Here is a 19,899-nt window from a genome sequence, read left to right on the forward strand (position 1 = left end):
CTCACTTTTACAAGTACGGTGTCTTTTCATCTGTTCTGTATGTATTTCCCCTAACAGCTGAGAGATTGTATTTTGTAAAAAGTCACTTGCCTGTTTTCTCACATTTCTTTTTGTACACTGGGTAAATGTCAGATGCGAACAGGTGAGTGTGTGTGCTGGGGAATCCAAACCTGTATTGTATCTGTACTATAACCTCTGGCAGATAATAACTTCTTACAATAGTTTTGTAATGTAAACAGAAACCGATAGAAAACTAAGCCAACAAACCCTCCTGAGCCAGCTGTCCTTTCTAATATGTTACACAGCTGATCACATGAATATTTATTGTGCCCACAATTCTCCATAGGTGCAAGAGCTTTAATTCAGCTTTAACTCCCAGCATGCCATGATTTAATTGGGAGATATAACACATAACTCAGTATGCTTAGCTTGTTTCCCTTCAGATGCCTTTTTGCCATCTAACACCCACTATCAATCACTCCCGCGGCCTTTTCCTCATGTGTCTTCACCAGTGAAACTCCAGGAGTTGTGGGGCAGCCAGAAGATGCGACGTACACAGCTATCAGAGGGAGATGATGTGAGAAAATACTGCCTGATGTTCCCTTCCTGTGGACCTTATGTTCCTTGAATAAAGGCTTTATGCCATAGTTCCGGGGTGGCCTGTCCCGTTTTGCCACCTGAGATGAAATGGGAAGGTGATGTCTCCCTGCCCTGCCAAAGCTTCACTTACCAGGGGTCAGGCTTCCGGTAAGATCTCACTGAACCCTCACAAGATCTCATGAGAGCTCTGCAAGATCTTGCTGGAAGCTGCTGCTGCTTCTCCTTGCTTCTCCGGCAGCACCCTGCAGGATTCCACCACCCAAAACAGTTGCCTCAGTCTGCCTCATGGGTGGGCCGGCCCTGCCATACTTCCCTTGAAACATTTTTGTTAAAGCTATGCTAGATATGAGGAAGTGAGGATGGAAACTGTCCCGTAACCGTATATCCCTCACTCAAGGGTTAAAACCAGTGTAAGGGCTATTTGTGTACATGCAGGGCTTTTTTTGGAGGGGTGAGGAGTTCTCAGGTGCAGTGGCAGAGCCAGTTTGAAGTGCCTGTTGCTGTGCCCACACGGCACTGAACTCCCTGCTGCCTTGTACCTCTTGGTAGTGACACCCAGCATTGGGAAGTCAAGAGAGCAATGTCGCACCGATTGTTTTCAGCCCAGCATTCTCTTTTGGGCAACCTAATGAGGGTCCCATGCCAGAGGCAAAAGCAGACAGAGCCAGTGTGGAAAGTGGGCACACACTCCCTGATATCCTCCATCCAGGACACCAAAATGCATTATCAACATTCAAGGACACATTTCAGCCACTTCACATTTCAAGGAGTAGGGATGGGCAAGGGATATGACCTGAGGAGAGGAAGTGTGTCCTAAGGAGATTTCCGAGGGTCAGACTTGGAGGGATGAATTTGACTCTCTGGCCTGAAGTTCCCCAACCCTGTTCTAAAGAGGGAGGGACCAGAATATCTGAAGGACTGCTTCCTCTCACATGAACCTGCCTGCCAGTTGCAGTTATCACCTGAAGCACTGCTCTCTGCCCTGCTGCCATATTGGGCAGGTTGGACAAGGCTTTTTTGGTGGAAGCAGCCCAGTTATGAAACACTTCCCTGAAGGAAGTGTGACTGTCTTTAACAGTTTTTAGCAGAGGGAAACGTTTTTATTTCATGAAGCTTCTAAGGATTTGTAAATGATGCTTTAATACTCTTCTTCATAGCTGTCAACTTTCAGATTTGAAAATAAGGGATCAGCAGCCTCACCTGTCCCGGGGACAGTCTACGGGATATCTAACAATCCAGGATAGCAGCGGGAAGCAGTGGGAAACGGCACTGGAATAAGGGAATTTCCCGCAAAAAAAGGGAAGGTTGACAGCTATGCTCTTCTTTTGATGATGCTTCTACGTATACCCTTTAAGATTTTCCTGCTCTCAGTTCCTACTGTGTTAAGGTATTTGTTGCAAACTGCCCTGAGGGCTCTCTTGAGAGTGCAGAGGTATTGGGTAACTATTTTAAATAAATAAACCATATCAAATCCACCAATCTCAGTGGCAGGAAACAAGTGAGCTAGACCACACAGCTCCTTGTCGCTATGCACCTGGGAAAGGCATGGCTGCAAGCTGCCTATGCCCTGGGAGGATTTGTTTTGGAGGCGGAGGCCCTGGGATTGCTTCTTGTGATTGACGAGGTAGTGGAAGAATGACTGACATTAGTGGAGTGGAATGGATAGCTGGGCAGAGTTAGAGTTGAGTGACTGATAATGTCTGCTGGAGAATGACAGAGTGGAGGCTGGCTGTGACAGACAAGAGAGACTGAGGGGAACAAGAGATGGTATTTAATAGAGTTAGGATAGCTGTTATGACACTTCAAGATAGACAGTGATGTTTAATCAGGAAACTAGCAGTGTAAGAACTCTGTAGAGAAATATTACTTGTTCTGAATGTTCTGTTCCTTAATTAAAACTATGTTTCTGTTTAACTCTCTGGGTTCTGGCCTTGATGGATCCCAAGGCAGGAGTGGCCACCAGGGAGTGTGTGTGTATGTGTGTGTGTGTTTGCACTGTGTACAAGGACAGGGCAGGTCTGGGGCAAGGCAGCAGCGAGGCCAGAGTAGTGCTGCCCCACTGGCCCTGTCCCAGCCTCACTGCTACTGTGCCCCATCCCCACACCATCCCAATACATGGCAGCAATGCTGGCTGCTGGGAGGCCAGGCCTGCAGCTGCTTCTGTTTATCTCATTCCACATATTTGGTGTAGATATGCTTGAGTCAGGATGTAAAAGGAGAGTCCTACTGCTTTCTCTATGCCTGTAATATTTAGGAAAGCGAAAAGGAGGCACTTCATCACACTGTGCAAAGTCCAACTATGGAACATGCTCCTACAGGAGGCAATGACGGCCACCAAATGGTAAGGCTTTAAAAGAGGGTTAGGCAATTTCATGGAGGACAGGGCTATTGATGGCTACCAACCATGGTGGCAATGTTCAACCTCCACTGTCAGAGGCAGTATGCCTCTGAATGCCCATTTCTGGGAGTTGCAGGTGGGCAGAGAGCTGCTACGCTCATGCCTAGCGTACAGGCTAGCTTGGGCTCTAATAATAATAGTAGTAGTAGTAGTAGTAGTAGTAGTAGTAGTAGTAGTACAAGCATCTGTCCAGCCACTGGATGCTGGACTAGATGGGCTATTGGCCTGATCCAGCAGGCTTATCTTATGTTTTTAGTAGGTGGCGGCAGCAAGCACTCTGAGAAAAGTCTACACCCTGTGTGATAGCTGAGGACTGGACATCGTGGCCACTTGAGGACAGGCCCTTGCAAGGGAAAGCCACATTACTTTTTCTGATAGACAATATGCTCTTCTATTTTGCCTGCTCCCCATAATGGGCTGGCCATTGAAGGAGACCTGCTCTGGCTCACCTACTTTCCTCTTGGCTGTCACACCTACCTTCTTAAATTATTGAGCATTTATGTGACTGGACTTGGTGCCAGGCTACCAAGTAAGAAATTAGAGAGGGAGGCAGACCCTCTGGACTTGTCAAGGCTCATGATCTGGAGACAGACAGGCAGGTACCAACTGGGCAGGTAGTCAAGCCAGGGAAGAGGCTAAGGAGTAAACGGGGACTGGTAGTCTGGAACAATGCCTGAGGGAGTTGCTTAGATGGAGGAGCCAAGCCAGAGTCAGATGCTTTATGGGATCAGGCAGAAGCCAATTGGTCCCTTTAGTCACCTGACCTCTGGCTGCAGTGGTTGCACTGAAGTGCAACTCATATCTCCCTCCTCTGGCAAGTTCCCATGGGGATGCAAAGAACCAGGCATCTCCCAGTTCAAGTTCCCTCAGCACATCACCTTGTTTCCAATGCCCAGGCCTACAAAATTCCAATAATATAAGGAGAAAGTTGGTGCTGATAAAACCTTTTTAAAATGCACAAACTAATCTTGCTTACTGTTCTGTCCCAAAGGTTACCTCCTATGTGGGTATTTCTTGGGCTGTACTTATTCATGGCAGCTCTAACAATTGCAAATAAAACTGCAGGACTCTATTTGAAATCCTAAGACCAGGGAGACAATGTCTACCTGACATTACAGACAATTCTCTTTCCATACTGGTATTTTCAATGAATTCTCCCCTTGGCTGGCTTGCAGTGAATACATTAACATTTTTACTGAACATATTTAAATATTTATTCTTCGCTTCCTTTGTTTAATGCTATGGCACACCATGTAGGGTAAAAAAAAGAATGGCTGGTTGGCTGGTTGCTCTGAAAGCTTGCTTGTGAAAATGTCAGCAGCATTGGCTGTCCAATAAATGATCAGCTCCCAGGGCTCAGGGACCTACTGGGTTATTTTTGCTTATATTACTCTCTATAGTTCTGTGCAACACTGAGATGCTACATAAGGAACTAATAATAAAAACATTTTTTTTTATTTTGCAAATAAAACAAGTGTACATTAAATGACAATAGTATTTGCAGTAACAGAATTTAAAAGCAAGTTGCTATGTTGCTATTTTAGTCTACTATGAAAGCAACGCAACATCTCCTTCCTGGCATCTCATATGAGGTGGGCCATAGCTCAGTTGCACAGTGCAGGCATTGCCCGTCAAAGGTCCCAAGTCTAATCCCTGGCATCTCCGGGTAGGTCTTGTCTGAAGGCCTTCAATCCGTGTTAGCCATGGGATCTGCCACAATTGGTAGTAGCGGTGGGATCCGCTTCATGTGCTCATTAATTTTAATAGATCTCCTCTGAGTAAAACTTAATTGAATACCAACCAATTACTTTAAAAAATCAATACAAGTCTAAAAACCATGTGGTTCAGTTTTGTACCTCTTCCCACAATACAGTCATACCTCATGTTGCGTTAGATCGATGTTGTGTCTTTTCAGGTTGCGAACGCAGCAAACCCGGAAGTGTATACTTCTGCGTGCTTCGTCCATGTGCAGAAGCGTTCTGCGTACTTCGCACCTGCACAGAAGTGCTCTATCGCACTCTGTGCTTGCGTCGAAGTGCCGCTCTAGTTGTGGACTTTTCGTGGTGCAAACGGCACCCCGGAACAGATCATGTCCACAGCTAGAGGTACCACTGTATATATTATTTCAGGCATAGGCAACCTCGGCCCTCCAGATGTTTTGGGACTACAACGCCCATCATCCCTAGCTAACAGGACCAGTGGTCAGGGATGATGGGAATTGTAGTCTCAATACATCTGGAGGGCTGAGTTTGCCTATGCCTGTATTATTTAATAATACACTTATAGCGTAATCCTATGCTTGTTCAACCAGACTATTATCCTCTGTATTCAACAGGGCCAGGAAAACTGGGGACAGGATGGCTAAAGCCTCTTCTCCCTCTCTGATTGAAAAGCCAATTACATCATTAAAGCCCTCACTTCTAACTGGCTAGTTCTGGTTGCCAGCCTAATCCTCTGATTGGCTACTGCTCACAGTTATTTAACTTAAACGATGAACACACTTCAATTTTCCCTATCCATTTGTGTGTGTAGAGGGGGTTTAATCACCTCAAATTGTTTCCCAACTGCTAGGCCCAGTTTTAAATGTCCCAGTGACGACGATTTTCTGCAGTCCATGGGCAGCTGACCCAGAAAGTCACACTTTGCTCTTGACAGTCCTTTGAAAAGTGGAATAAAAATCCGGAAAAACTCTGCACAAAGACCCAGTCAGATGCTGCTATATGGAAGGGAGGTGAATGCTGAAATACAGTGGGCACAATCCAGAGAAAGTTAACCATGAAATCAATGGGACTTAAGTGCTTGATTGTGGATTTAAATCCCATTGGTTTCAACTGAACTTAAGCTCACTTAGCTTTCTCTTGATTGCATCCAGTGGCATCTTCCAGCCTAGTCCTCTTGGAATTCAAGTAGCTTAAGGCTTAAAATGGCTCTGTGAGCAGCAACAGCCCCAGTAATTTCTCAAAACATCATGCTTCCATCAAGGGAACTGCAAAAAACAAACAAACAAAAACCCACAGCAAATTTCCACAATGAAATCAAGCCACACCTGCTGTTCAAATTAACATATTAAGTAAAATTAGATAATAGTCACAGTAATAATATCTATCTGATTGTTGTTTAGCTTCTTTTGAGGGCCACTCATATCCCGTGTTACAATTTAAATTTGAAGGTTATCCAGCAAGTGCCTACTGTTTAAAATACCGTTTCAACAATACTGTTTAAAATTTATTTATTTGCTTCACAGGTAACCCATGGGAGCACGTGTCAACATTTATCATGCCAGAAGACTCAGTGTATTCAACTGGCAATATGCTTCTTTTTTTTTTTTGCAGAATGCCTCAATGAATGTCAGGTAGGGTTGCTATTTCCAAAAGCTGTCGCTTTGTCCTATATCTTAGGCAAGTGAAAATCACTTTTGGGAGCACTTTTGTAAAAAAAATTAAAAAAATAATCTCAGAAACTTTTGGGTTTTCCTAAAAAAACTCAAAAACTTTCAGGGTTTCCTGTTTTTTACTTTTTGAAATAAGGCAACCCTAGTTTCAGTTTCTCTCAGTTTCTCATTTGTCTAGTCTTAAACAACGAGACTCTTTTTAGTCCGGTTGTTTGATGTACACAGTGCTTAATGCCTTATTGGCAGCTTTATTATTTCAGAGCACAGCCTAACAAGGAGACAAAACCATACAAATAGAATCTCTCTAAATCATGGGCAGGAAACATTTGAAAGAGAGAACTGTGTGAAATAATTGGTCTCTTGACCCAAAGCACGCAAGGATATACAACTTTATAAATGCTGAAGTCTATGAATAAATGGAACTCAATGGATTAGCTGCATATACAGTGGTACCTCGGGTTACGGACGCTTCAGGTTTCAGACGCTTCAGGTTACAGACTCTGCTAACCCAGAAATAGTACCTCAGGTTAAGAACTTTGCTTCAGGATGAAAACAGAAATCGCGTGGCGGCAGCAGGAGGCCCCATTAGCTAAAGTGGTACCTCAGGTTAAGAACAGTTTCAGGTTAAGAACGGACCTCCGGAACGAATTAAGTGCTTAATCCGAGTTACAGTGGTGCCCCGCAAGACGAATGCCTCGCAAGACGGAAAACTTGCTTGACGAAAGAGTTTTCCGTTTTGGAGGTGCTTCGCAAAACGAATTTCCTACGGGCTTGCTTCGCAAGACGACAATGTCTTGCGAGTTCCTGCTGGTTTTTTTTCCTTTCCCCCCCTTTTTCTAAGCCGCTAAGCCGCTTATCAGCTGATCCGATCAGCAGATAAGCCGCTAATAGCGCTAATAGCGCTAATCCGCTAATCCTTCAATGGGCTTGCTTTGCAAGACGAAAAAACCGCTAGACGAAGAGAATCACAGAACGGATTATTTTCGTCTTGCGAGGCACCACTGTACCACTGTACAGTTGGCAAAAGGAAGTTTTATAGGATTTTTGTAAAGGAATTGGAGCAACAATTGACAGGAAAAAAAATTAACTCACTTATTGTAGATCCAGATTCAGGCCTGTTCAAGGAGCTAATGATAACGAAACCAAACCCTTCATTTTCTTTGCGATGGATGACAACATCGCTTGTTTGCAAGCTGTGCGAAGCAAAGCCCTCTGGGGCTGTAGCATTGCTACTTGATCCAGCATGATTGCTGTTAGCATATGTGGCATAGTCGCTTCTTGGAGAACTGTGGTGCGTAGACACAGAGCCTGGACTCCTGCCATTCTCAGGGCACGGTTCTCCTGAAACAGAAATCACACAAAGATTAAGAATCTAGGTTGTCTGTTGACAAAACAGACCAGTGGCGTAGCGTGCGGGGTGCGGGGGGGGGGCGGCCGCACCGGGAGCAACATCTGGGGGTTGGGGTTAGGGGGCGCAAATCCACGGGTTAGGGGGCGCAAATTACTTGCCTTGCCCCGGGTGCTGACAACCCACGCTACGCCACTGAAACAGACACTCACCAAACTCGAATCTATCTGGCTTTCTAGAACACAAAATACTGGGCGTGCTAAACAAAACTGCACCCAGTATAGGAGGACCGGATCTAGTAACAGGGATCCACTTTGATAAGGCAGCAAAACAATCAAGGCACCCTTTCTTAAACTAGTACATATGATCCAAAATAGAGCCATAACATTCAGAGCAGGTAATTACTAGTGAGACCTGACTCAATTTAAATCTTGTCTATTGTGGATTTATTTAAATGAATACTTCATCAGTTCTAATTGGACCTGATCCACCCTAATTCTGCCTTAGCAGTACATGGACCACTATAACATTTTCCCATAGACCAGACTTCTTATGATTCAAGTCAGTGACCACAGTTATCACTGATAACAATAGCAAGCAAAGGCAAGTAGAAACATTTTGGCAATGAAGGCTGCAGAAAGCCTGAGACAGGAAAACAGTGGTGGCCTTTTCAGCGATGGCATCCTAGCTCTGGAGTTACCAGGAAGGTTCACTTGCATCTTTTTCACACCACGTGAAACCTTTTTATGTTCCCAGGCATTTAAGATCAATCCACTTTAATTGTGGCCCTTGCTCTAGGTTCTATTCAAGGAGTTTTAAAATGGTAGGTATTGTTTTCATAGGTCTGATTGGTATGGATTTCAGCTTTTACTTTAAGCTGCTCTAAGAATCCACCTGAAAGCTCAGAATCCAGGTACCATCAGAGCATTGACTGGAAACTATGGAAATTGAGTAATAATCTGAATCGTGTAAGCAATTCCACAACTGCTGCCACACACAGCACCTCTGCTTCCCCCAGTGAGAGACTAAAACTATATTCTGTGGGGGTGGGTTGCTTATGTTGGGCACATGCTGTACACTGATAGCACATTAATACTGCTATATAAATTATATCATTACTAATAATGGGTGTTGAATTCCAAGGAAATGAATCAGACCTTTCTTTATCTATCTATGTCTATTAAGTATGTCTAATTCAACATTTAATTCAATATTAAGGTATTTGCCTTCAAACTAGAAAAATTTAAGCAGGCAACCAACAGAGTAATGGGGATTAACTGCTTGACTTCCCTTTTGAAAAGAGAACAGCCTATTCAAAAGATGTTTGTGGACTAGAGGGATTAATTCAGGGAAGATTAATCCCATATAAGAACCTGTTATCAAATATAGGTTGTCTTACGAAAAGAAAACCTGTCCTTGTACACAGAACTCAAATCCTTAGCTTCACTTGCATCGTGGACCAGCCTTCTCTCAACTGGTCCCATCAGCATGGGGCTGACAACCCCAAGGTCGCGGGTTTGATCCCCACATGGGGCAGCTGCATATTCCTGCCTTGCAAGGGCTTGGATTAGATGACCCTCAGGACCCCTTCCAACTCTACAATTCTATGATACTCCATATACTTTATATTCATACAAATGCAGAGAACATAGAAGGATGGAAGTAGTATTGTATTTATATCTTTGGTGGTCAGCAAAAAGTAAAAAAATAAAATGTGGACAAAACACAGCTCTATTTCTCTGGCAGATCCTTTATTGAAATATTGAAATACTTTATTGTCACTTGAACAACTTGTATACAGTGAGCTTACACGAGCACCCCCCACGCAGCTCTCTTAGTCTTAATTCCCCTCATTTACTGATGCACACCCACCAAACCCGGAAGTCAGTTGCCCTGTTGTTATCTTTTCATTCAGCAGCCTAACAGCCCATGGATAGAAGCTGTTCTTTACCCTGTTGGTGCGACTAATCATGCTTCTATATCTTCTGCCTGAGGGCAGGTGATCAAGAAAGTGCCGGCCAGGGAGTAAATCATCCCTGAGAATTTTCCTCACTCTCCTGAGGCAACGTTCTTCTGCTATTTCATCCAGCGGATTCACGGGACAGCCCATAATATCTTGTGCTGTATTCATCACCCTCTGTAGGCACTTCCTATCAGTTGATGTCAAACCAGCGTACCACACCGTAATGCAGTGTGAAAGATTAATTATTGAAGATTAATAATACAGTAAGAGCTAATGAACACACTGCAGTGTAACCCATTCCAGGTGCTAAAATGAAAATGGTACCAGCGAGAGAGGTTGGTTCACTATGAACACTCAGAGCTACCAACCACAGAAAAGTTTTAGACTATGATCCTCTCTCCTCCCTGGTCAGTTCTATAAAGCATTCTTATATGGGCCAACACAGTAACCCCTCCAGATGTTCCTGACCATTGGCCATGCTCCCTGGGGCTGAATCTGGAGGGCACACTGTACCCGTCCTCATCCAGGTAAGCAATCAGGAAGCCATAGAGCTGGCATAGGCAAACTCGATCCCCCAGATGTTTTGGGACTACACCTCCCATCATCCCTGACCACTGGTCCTGTTAGCTAGGGATGATGGGAGTTGTAGTCCCAAAACATCTGGAGGGCCCAGTTTGCCTATGCCTGCCATAGAGCCTCCCTTGTGCCTCACCCTGCTAGCTTTGAATAAGTGAAGTCTTAGAGGAAAGCCGGACAAAAATGTTATTGTCTCTCTTCAACAAGAACAGAATGGACATGAAAAACTCTTGATAATTCTAGCACAACTAGTGATTAAACCAGAGGTTGCCAACCCAGCACCCATGAAGACTGATTGGCACTGCTGGGCAGGTGCTCCAGATGCTGAGCTTTTTCTTTTTTCTTTTTAAAAAAGTATTTCTCTAGCCCTCCTAGAAAATAAGTTATGGGGCAAAATGTACACGTACCTTCCGGTAAATTTAGGTGAAATGAGAGTGAGTGTGGCGTAGCTATCTTGTATGTCTTCCCTGGTACTGATAGATGTTCCCTGTGGCTATTAGACAGCAATAGCACCTCTCTCTCTCTGTGTAAAATCAATATTGTGTGATCTCTACAAACAGTAGCAGCAGGACACAGCTGACACCCCCTGGTAAGCATAATGATGCCAGGAGGGCTCTCTCGCTCATAGGGTGTTATGCCACCCCCCTCCCCCATGGCTTTTTTGACTCTCTCAAAATTCTGTCCACTGGTCCAAAGAGGTTGGTGATCCCTGGATTAAATAATATGATGCTTTTCATACCCTATGCATGAATTCACATGAATTCAGTGAAGCTTATTCCCAGGAAAGTATGTATAGGATTGCATACTTCCACTCATAAAACAGATAATGGGTCCATATTTGGAATGCTTTAATTTCAGATAAAATCAAATGTGTCTTTCCCCTCCTCCAACTGATAAAGATGCATATTACAAAATAGCTGACTAGCTTTCTCTCTGCCACACACATCACAACATATCAAGCAAAATCTTCAAAGTGCAAAATCAAGTTTCGCTGAATGAAGGATAAGTCTCTCTTTTCTCAGGCAGGAAAGCATGTCCTCTAGCAGTCCTTGTACAACTGTGAAACAAAGTGATTCGCGCAAGGGAGACGAAAGAAAAACAAACAATCATTATGCTGCTATATTAGAATTGAAAATCTCCCAAAGTTATTGAACCAGACCTGCAGCTAAATGCCATCGTCAGTGACAAGAAAGATCTCATTTTCTGGCTGCCATGTTTTAGAAGCCTGAATACGGTTTACGTCACTGCGGGTGCAACAGAAAGAAAATTATCTTAGCCCACAGAATTACCGAGTGCTAACTCAGCTATAAATGAATGTAACAGATTCCCATTAAGTACAGGAAAGAATGATAAACCAGGTAGAGCCGATTTTATATTGCTATTGGATATCCATCTATTCTGAAAAATCTGTCCATGGGAGGGAGAGTTAAAGATTGGGTATGCTCTCCACAAAGACTAGCATTTTAGTCCTTCTGTACATTGGAATGTCACTCTTTCCTGATCAGGTTTCAATACCTGGCATTTCTTTTCCTCATTTTTTTAAAGTTCTGAAGGTATTATGGCTCCTTAAATCTAAGATGCAGACCCGACTATTAAATGCTCTCAGAATGAACAAGCCCAAACATACTTTTTCCCTGTGTGGTTGTTTCATGACTGGACTTTATTAGATTCCTCCCATTCTTGCAATATTCTATGCTGTGTTCATTCTCAAGAGCTTCGAACATACTTCCGAGATTTGGGGAAAGTTATTACCCAGGGACGCGGGTGGCACTGTGGGTTAAACCACAGAGCCTAGGACTTGCTGATCAGAAGGTTGGCGGTTCGACTCCCCGTGACGGGGTGAGCTCCCGTTGCTTGGTCCCTGCTCCTGCCAACCTAGCAGTTTGAAAACACGTCAAAGTGCAAGCAGATAAATAGGTACCGCTCCAGCAGGAAGGTAAACGGTGTTTCCGTGCGCTGCTCTGGTTTGCCAGAAGTGGCTTAGTCATGCTGGCCACATGACCTGGAAGCTGTACGCCAGCTCCCTCGGCCAATAAAGCAAGATGAGCGCGCAACCCCAGAGTCGGTCACGACTGGACCTAATGGTCAGGGGTCCCTTTACCTTTACCTTTATTACCCAACCATGAAGCACTGGCTGTCTTTCCTCCAACTGGGTTTTTGCTCTTTCAAGAGTGCTTCCTCAGGCCTGTTTTAGTTTTTCTGGGGGGGTGGGCGGTGGGGCAGTGAAGATTATGGAGGAGACTTTGCTTATCTTTCCTAATAGCAGCTATGCATTGGGGACATGGCTCTCAAACCCATCACCTACATGATATGCTTGTTCACTGGGGCTACAGCTAGAAGCTGGTGAAGATTCAGCATGGCCCACTCATCTGCTAGAAGTTCTCATTCTCAAGCTGGAGCTTACCAAGTGCCCCCGCTTTGTTGTATGAACTTAGTGAGTGGATACTACATTCCAGAGCGCACAGTCAATTAGAGAAATGGACTGACGTTTTGTGCTATAATGATACTATGACAGAGCTGTGTGGCAACAGTGGTTTCAGCCCACAAACCTGAGCTACCCAGGAGGGAATGGCTGAGGCACAAACTAAAAATAGCAGAGTGCTGGAAATGGGTGTGTGGGTCTGTGCACGTGTGGGTCCATCTGCTTGGAGGGTCATGGGCACTCTGGTAATGATGGCATGCTGTGTGGCTGTCAGGGTTTCTCTCTTAGTTTTGTCCTAATCAGTGCTTTTTTTCTTAAAAAAATATGTTTAGGGGTACTCTCATTTTCCTACTCATATTGAAATACTGCCCCTCAAGGAGGTCAAACTTAGATTCACAACATGTTTAGGGGTATGTGTACCCCTGTGTCCCCCCAGAAAAAAAGCACTGGTCCTAATATTCTGTTATAAAGGCTGTCAACAACCTGACTCTTCAGCTCAAACTTTGGGCATGACACCCTGACTTTGTCTTCCACAAAGTTCGGCTGGGAGAACTTCCAGTACTTTGGGGGGGAATGTGCATGAATATCATTTACTTTGATGGGCGGGGGTTCTTTTGCTTATTGCCTACGGAGGCAGCAATCCTTTTCCCATACAATCCCACACAAAACGAAACAATAAATAAATAAATAAATAAATAAATAAATTGAAATGAAATGAAGCGAAATATACTGTAAGATAATAAATAAAATAAACTTGTCCACCTCATTTAGTAGTAAGTTAAAGATCCCTCTCCAAAGTTCGCCCACACACAAAATCCTTTCACCACCCCTCCATAGCTTTAGGGGAGGATTTTTGCTTACTGTTTCTCTCTAGCATCCTGGAGGTTTGCTAATAGCCTATTCAAATTGTTTTTCTGAAGATAGGTTCCTGTTACTCAATACGTGATTGATATTTGCCACCAAAAAGAATATTCGGCTACAAGTTCCAGACCAGAAGAAGTTCCTTCAACTGAAAGTTCCAGACATGCAGTTAGCAGCAAGGACCAGCAACAAATAAAAGTGGTCACCCGCACAAGCAGAAGCATAATTAATTTCCTCAAGGAATTAATCATCAGGTGCTGTGTGTTACCTTGGCTATTGGCCATTTTCCTAAGGTTTGGGGAGCTGCTAGGGGGCGTTGCACCAGGCTGGAGAGAATTTTTCTGACTCCAGGAGTCTATAATGGTCAACAGAAGAACATCAGTCTCCTTACTGGAATGACTGCAATACGGCTAACAATGGGACATAGGACTGTGCCAAAGAAGAAGATGACACTGTGAAGAATGAGATGGGGTTGGAAATATGAGGTTTTGATCAGCTACAATGTGTAGGAATGGAAGGCAAAGCTAGGAAGGTAAGCAGGGTAGAATGAGTTCTTGACTGAATGGGAAGGAGTAGACAGAAAGGGGTTTAAAGTCATATCTGCTTATTCCAATTGCTCAGTTCAGCGCACTTGTGACAAATATGGCCTCCTCTTCACACATTACCTTTTTCTAAGTGTGCACCTAAAAATGTAAAATGTGAATGTGTCAAACCAGTTTTTGAAAACACAAGAAACCTATTGGTATTCTTATCAGAGTGCAGGATTGCCTTCAGCTCCCTGTTCACGGTAGTATTTGTTTCTGTGTTGTGTCTGAAATGGCCCACAGGCAGCAGGCTTTGAGATGTCAGACACAAATCCACATATGGAAACACTGCAAAGATGTGAACAGACTCATAGAAATATACTCCAGATGAAAACTGCGAGTTAAGGCCTCATCTTTGTGTTATCTATATCTAGAAAAACAAAACCACTCTGATGACTCCTTAAATGTCTAAGAATGAAATAATTCTGTTATCTATGGTTTAGGTTTTAGTATAATGCTGACATACTAAGGGGACGCGGGTGGCGCTGTGGGTAAAACCTCAGCGCCTAGGACTTGCTGAACTCATGGTTGGCGGTTCGAATCCCCGCGGCGGGGTGTGCTCCCGTCGTTCGGTCCCAGCGCCTGCCAACCTAGCAGTTCGAAAGCACCTCCGGGTACAAGTAGATAAATAGGGACCATTTACCAGCGGGAAGGTAAACGGCGTTCTGTGTGCTGTGCTGGCTCGCCAGATGCAGCTTGTCACGCTCGCCATGTGACCCGGAAGTGTCTGCGGACAGCGGTGGCTCCCGGCCTCTAGAGTGAGATGAGCGCACAACCCTAGAGTCTGGCAAGACTGGCCCATACGGGCAGGGGTACCTTTACCTTTACCTTTATAATGCTGACAAGGCAGCTGCCCTATTTCTACCTGCTGCTGTTTGGTTTGTGCTAAAAGGCTTTTACATTGTGCTCCTAATGAATGGGTATGAGCTGAAAACTCATGAAATCACTTCTGGCCCTGGAGACCTAACAATCTTGATGCTTATTTCATTTCTTGCTTGGCAGGGGGTTGGACTCGATGGCCCTTGTGGTCTCTTCCAACTCTATGATTCTATGATTTGCCTGAGGTCTGTTGGTCACACAATGGTGGTAAACAGGACAGTTGACTTAGCAAGAGGGTGGCATGTGAGGTGATGGTGGGAAGAACACAGAGCCAATAGAAAAAGGAATATGGACAGGGTGACTCATGACTAGTATAGTTCTATGTCAGTTCTACTTTCCTAGTCTCTGTAAAATAACCAAAATACTTTAGCATTTGTGTCAGGAACATTGTAAGGGAAAGCTGAAAAACAAACATTTTATCTGTTTTCTTTTAAAAGCAACATCTCTCTGAATATTAATGCCCCCCCCCCGAACATTTTATGTATGATTTGTGCTTAGTTGCGTCCCAGTTCTTAGCAATATTTGGTTTCCCTTCAGTTGAACATACCTGTGGGTAGCACCTTTCTTCTCACAGTTAGATTCACTTGCCCATTTTGAGCTGCATTATGCATGAGGTCAATCACATATCGGTGAGTTTTGCCAGCCACTGGAATTCCATCGACGAAGACCAACTCATCACCAGGATGTAGGCGGCCATCTCTGTCAGCTGAGCCCATGGCAATTACTGCTCCAATTAAAATCTAAGTAATGGGGGGAGGGAGGAGTGTTACAAGCATTAATCCAAAGGGCAAGGCAGCAAAGAAATCTCCAATACTTTCTGGTGATGCATAGGCAAAACTTTTCTCTGTTGCAGAGTGGTGTCCAAGATACTGCCGCCAAAATGCCAGCGCTCAGATAAGCCTATGAGAAATGCCCCCAAATCCTTTCCAAATACTGTAGCAATTAGTAGTAATTAATGTTACACTTTTTCCTAAAGGAGTAATGAGATTAATAACCCAAACAGCAATGAATATTTTAAGAATTACAGCGCTGGCTCACTTTCTTCGTAGAAAATACACTCCTGTTTGTGTGAGTGGGTGTGGGTGTGAGAGAGAGATCATGAAATTACAAAAATTAGAATAATTAAGGACACTGCAGGCACAAAAGTTTCAGGGCAAGGCTATGTGTTTGGCTGTTAAAGAGGATTAATGCATAACATCTAAAGATTAGACTTTCTAAACCCTGTCTCCCCTGTCCCTTAGATCAGTGTTTCCCAACCGGTGTTCCGCGGCACACGAGTGTGCCGTGAGACATCGGCTGGTGTGCCGCGAGATGCCTGGAGGGAGGCGGGCGAGTCGGGCGGCGAGAGGCGGGGCGGCGGCGGCGAGGAGAGGCCGCGCCTCCTGCTGCTGCCTGGCGCTCCTCCTCGCAGCCGGCAGCGCTGCCTGGGCGCCTCCGTGCGACTCTGCCTCGCTGGGTTTGGTCTCCCAGCAGAGACGGGTCACACGCGCACCTCCCTCCCTCCCTCAGCCTGCGCGGAGGGAGAGCCAGAGAGAGGCATCGCTCCTGCGCGGTGGGAGAGGGAGCAGCCGGAGCGATGCCCCAAACGAAGGCATGGGACCGGAGGGGAAATCCTCTCCGAGGAGGATTGAGCGCAGCTGAGAGAAGCCTTTCGAGGAGCTGCCGTGTCCCCTGGAAACCCCCTTCCCAGCTCTGCCTGCCTGCCTGCCCAAAGCTTGGAGGTTCCCCGGCAAGGGGGAGGGGAAAAACTTTCACTTTTGTGCGTCCCTCCCGGCGTGACGCTGCGCGCTGACGTCACGGGGCGGGGCTTTAATGGTGGTGTGCCGCGAGATTTTTTTTCAGTAAACAGGTGTGCCGTTGCCCAAAAACGTTTGGGAAACACTGCCTTAGATAAATAACATTCTTCAGTGATGTGGTTTAATAAGGAGTTGGTGGGTCACTGCAAAACCTATTGAACAGACTCTGTGATAAGACAATTACAGTGGCTTGATCCTGTCCACTTTGCACATCTCTTGGCATTTTAATGCGATAATAGATTTCTTGTTGTACAATGTTGATTGGGGATTTGTGCTATCAAAGAAGTGGCTGGTCCCTGTAGAGGGGAAATGAACATTTTGAAAACTGCTTTGAAATCCTTTGGTATTTTAGAGCTAATTTGCACAATACATTCAGGCACTTCTTCTCATTCAGGCTTGAATGAACCATATAACATGTGAGCTGGGAATCTAAGCAGTCAAGCCATAGCAACCTCTGCCATTTTATTACAGGAACTTAACATTATAGCATCATGGAAGTTGCTATACTTTCAGACTTGCACCATGCACACGCAACTTGTGTGTTTGCATGAGAGGGAAAATATACTAGTAAGGTCCTTAGTTTTGAGAGCCATCATGTGCAACATGATCAGTTACTTCTAGAAAGACACTGCAACGTAGACTATGAATAATATGAATAATATTACCCAGTGGAGTCAGTCATTCAGTGAAGACATCTAGTGATAAGGCACTGAAAGAGGTACATGCATGGGTGAAACAGCCATTAGCATTAGCCATTAGCAAATATATTAGTCAATAGGTGCTTAGCCTGAGGAGAACCAGTATGCTGCTGCAACATTAAGCTTCGTCATGGGGAAATGTACTAGCGCAGCCATTTAGGATCAGAATGCTAACTTAAAACTAGCTGAATTTTTTATATATCTCCATCCTTCAAAGGTTTCTTTATGAAAAGGTGGCTTCAGTTCAGTTGTGCACCCTAAGGCAATCACCACAAAAAAGCAACAAACAAGCAAAAGATTTAATTCCTCCACCCCATGCTGAAAAATTCAATACTCACTTTTTGAAAACGATAAAGATTAAAAAAAGAGAAATAAAAAGCTTCTTCAGCATCTCTCAGGCCTTATTTGATTGAAAAGTTAAGCAGCTGGTTGGAATAAAGTTGTGTCCAAGCCAGTTTTCACATTTCTTTTCTTTCTTTCATGTGCTAGAGCAAAACTTTGTGTGTTTCCAAATCATGCAACCATTCTCTGTCTCCAATTGCAATATTGGATTTTATGGCTTCCTCTTAAAATCATACTGAATCTATGCAATTACAGCCACATGCCAGCATTCAGACATCATTACAACAAACATGCCAAAAAGAAATATTATCATAAATTCACCAAGGGCCAGGGCAGATGTTGTTTATTAGACCAATTAAGAGATTTGTGCCTGAACATCCCACTCTCCTCTTCCCTATTGCTTTCTCTGGAGTGCCTTGATTCAATAAATCTGGGATTGATCAAATTCTAATTTTATATTTTGGTTTGTAAACAGAATAACAGCACAATCCAAACCCAAGAGTTTGGCTACAACACTTCTGGCAAATTCTTACTAACTTCCAGTGAATTATGTATTGCTTAGATTATCAAGTTATCTTTTCAGCTAGACCTTGTATGGTAAATTTGTGTGTGTGTGTGTGTGTGTGTGTGTGTGTGTGTGTGTGTGTGATAGAAAGAGCACCATTGCCCCATTTTGTGTCAAAGTTTCCTGTGAATCCAGCATTTACCAAAGCACTTGTCATGAATCATGACCCTGAAAATAGGACAGTGTAAATAGCTTCCAACATTCGGATTCCAACATTAGCACCAACATGTTTGATTGCTATGTAACCCTGATATAACTCCAACATTTTTATTTTTATTTCTGGTCTTCAGCAATTTTATGGTTGCAAAACTGGCTAGAATGCAGTGTGGTTTTATGGGCAAGGGCAAGGCAATGTAGCAGGGACATTACAACCTCGATCTCTGACTTCTAGACAAAATTGGATCTGCCACCGTCTTTTTTGGATAATGATGATTATTATAATTTCATTTGTTATGCATCTACTGCAAAGAGTCTTGCAGTGACTTAACAACACCAAAGAAGTCGCAATGCATTGCAAAATATACAAAGGCATTAAAACAGCAACACAACAACACAAAATATACAAAAGAATTTTAAGCACTAAAAATAACCACAGACCAATTCTACAAGTACCAGACAGAAACCCCACTTTCCTGTAGCCACTTCCTAATTCTGGTATATAAAACTTCTATGTATGGAAAGCAACTGGCCCATATCTGGACATCTCAGTGTTGTGTGTTTTGTCCCATCCCACCAGCCATCAGTGATGTCTGCACATTCAAAATGCTATGATGTCAAAAGACAGGTAAATTGTCATAGATATACTTGCCATTGTAGCATGCCATTGCAATCTATGACCACAATGTCATTCCTCCACAGTCAGTTGTACAAATGTTATATGCTGAGATAGCTTGTGCATCTCACCATAGAAGGCAGGGGGAAGGGAAATATTTTTGAGGTCTATTTTGGCTAGTACAAATAAATACAAAATCCAGAAGGCACCAGAAACGTTCGTTTCCTATCCTATCTGCATTCAATAATATTTAAAGCTGTATTCTAAGATTCTTTATTGTACACTGGGATGCTAAAGGGCTAAAAATACATCCAGAATATGTAAAATAAAATGATTACTACTTCTTTTTCTATGCGTGATGTACTAAAAGTCACAAGTCCTTAAGCTTGTTATGGCTGAGGAGAACTATCATGGGAACGTTTCTATTTTGATACCGCAATCTTCCAGTATATGACTAATGGAAGACACTACTGTGTGTACTTCAGAAGGCAATATGTCTCATTTCAGGATGTCTGTTACATTTTCTCAAGAATGTACAATATAAACAGTGGGCAGTTTCAAATCTCAAAATACTGTATTTATCCAGCAAACGTTTCTCAGTGCTGTGTCTCTCAAAGCATGACATTCGTTTGTTCCTACTAAGTTTGAATGTTATTTGGCTGTTGTAAAAGCAAGGCCCTGACCATCTGCGGAAGCCAATCATG

At 43.8% G+C, this 19,899-nt stretch overlaps 1 protein-coding gene across 19 annotated transcripts in view; it reads right to left on the reverse strand.

The window, feature by feature from the left end:
• The window catches only part of MAGI2 (membrane associated guanylate kinase, WW and PDZ domain containing 2), a 618,868-nt gene that overhangs the window by 56,637 nt on the left and 542,332 nt on the right, over nt 1–19,899 (reverse strand). For 16 of the 19 annotated variants that reach the window (XM_081210613.1, XM_081210621.1, XM_081210626.1 and 13 more), the window contains 3 exons: nt 15,570–15,762; nt 13,828–13,914; nt 7,482–7,730 (listed from right to left, as the gene is read on the reverse strand). In XM_081210613.1, coding sequence (XP_081066739.1) covers nt 7,482–7,730; nt 13,828–13,914; nt 15,570–15,762 — 529 coding nt within the window. The remainder of the gene's footprint in view (nt 1–7,481; nt 7,731–13,827; nt 13,915–15,569; nt 15,763–19,899) is intronic. The other 3 variants (XM_081210614.1, XM_081210622.1, XM_081210629.1) reach the window with 1 other exon arrangement.

Source organism: Podarcis bocagei (genome assembly GCF_964188305.1).
Source record: "Podarcis bocagei genome assembly, chromosome: 10".
Classification (NCBI taxonomy): Eukaryota; Metazoa; Chordata; class Lepidosauria; order Squamata; family Lacertidae; genus Podarcis; species Podarcis bocagei.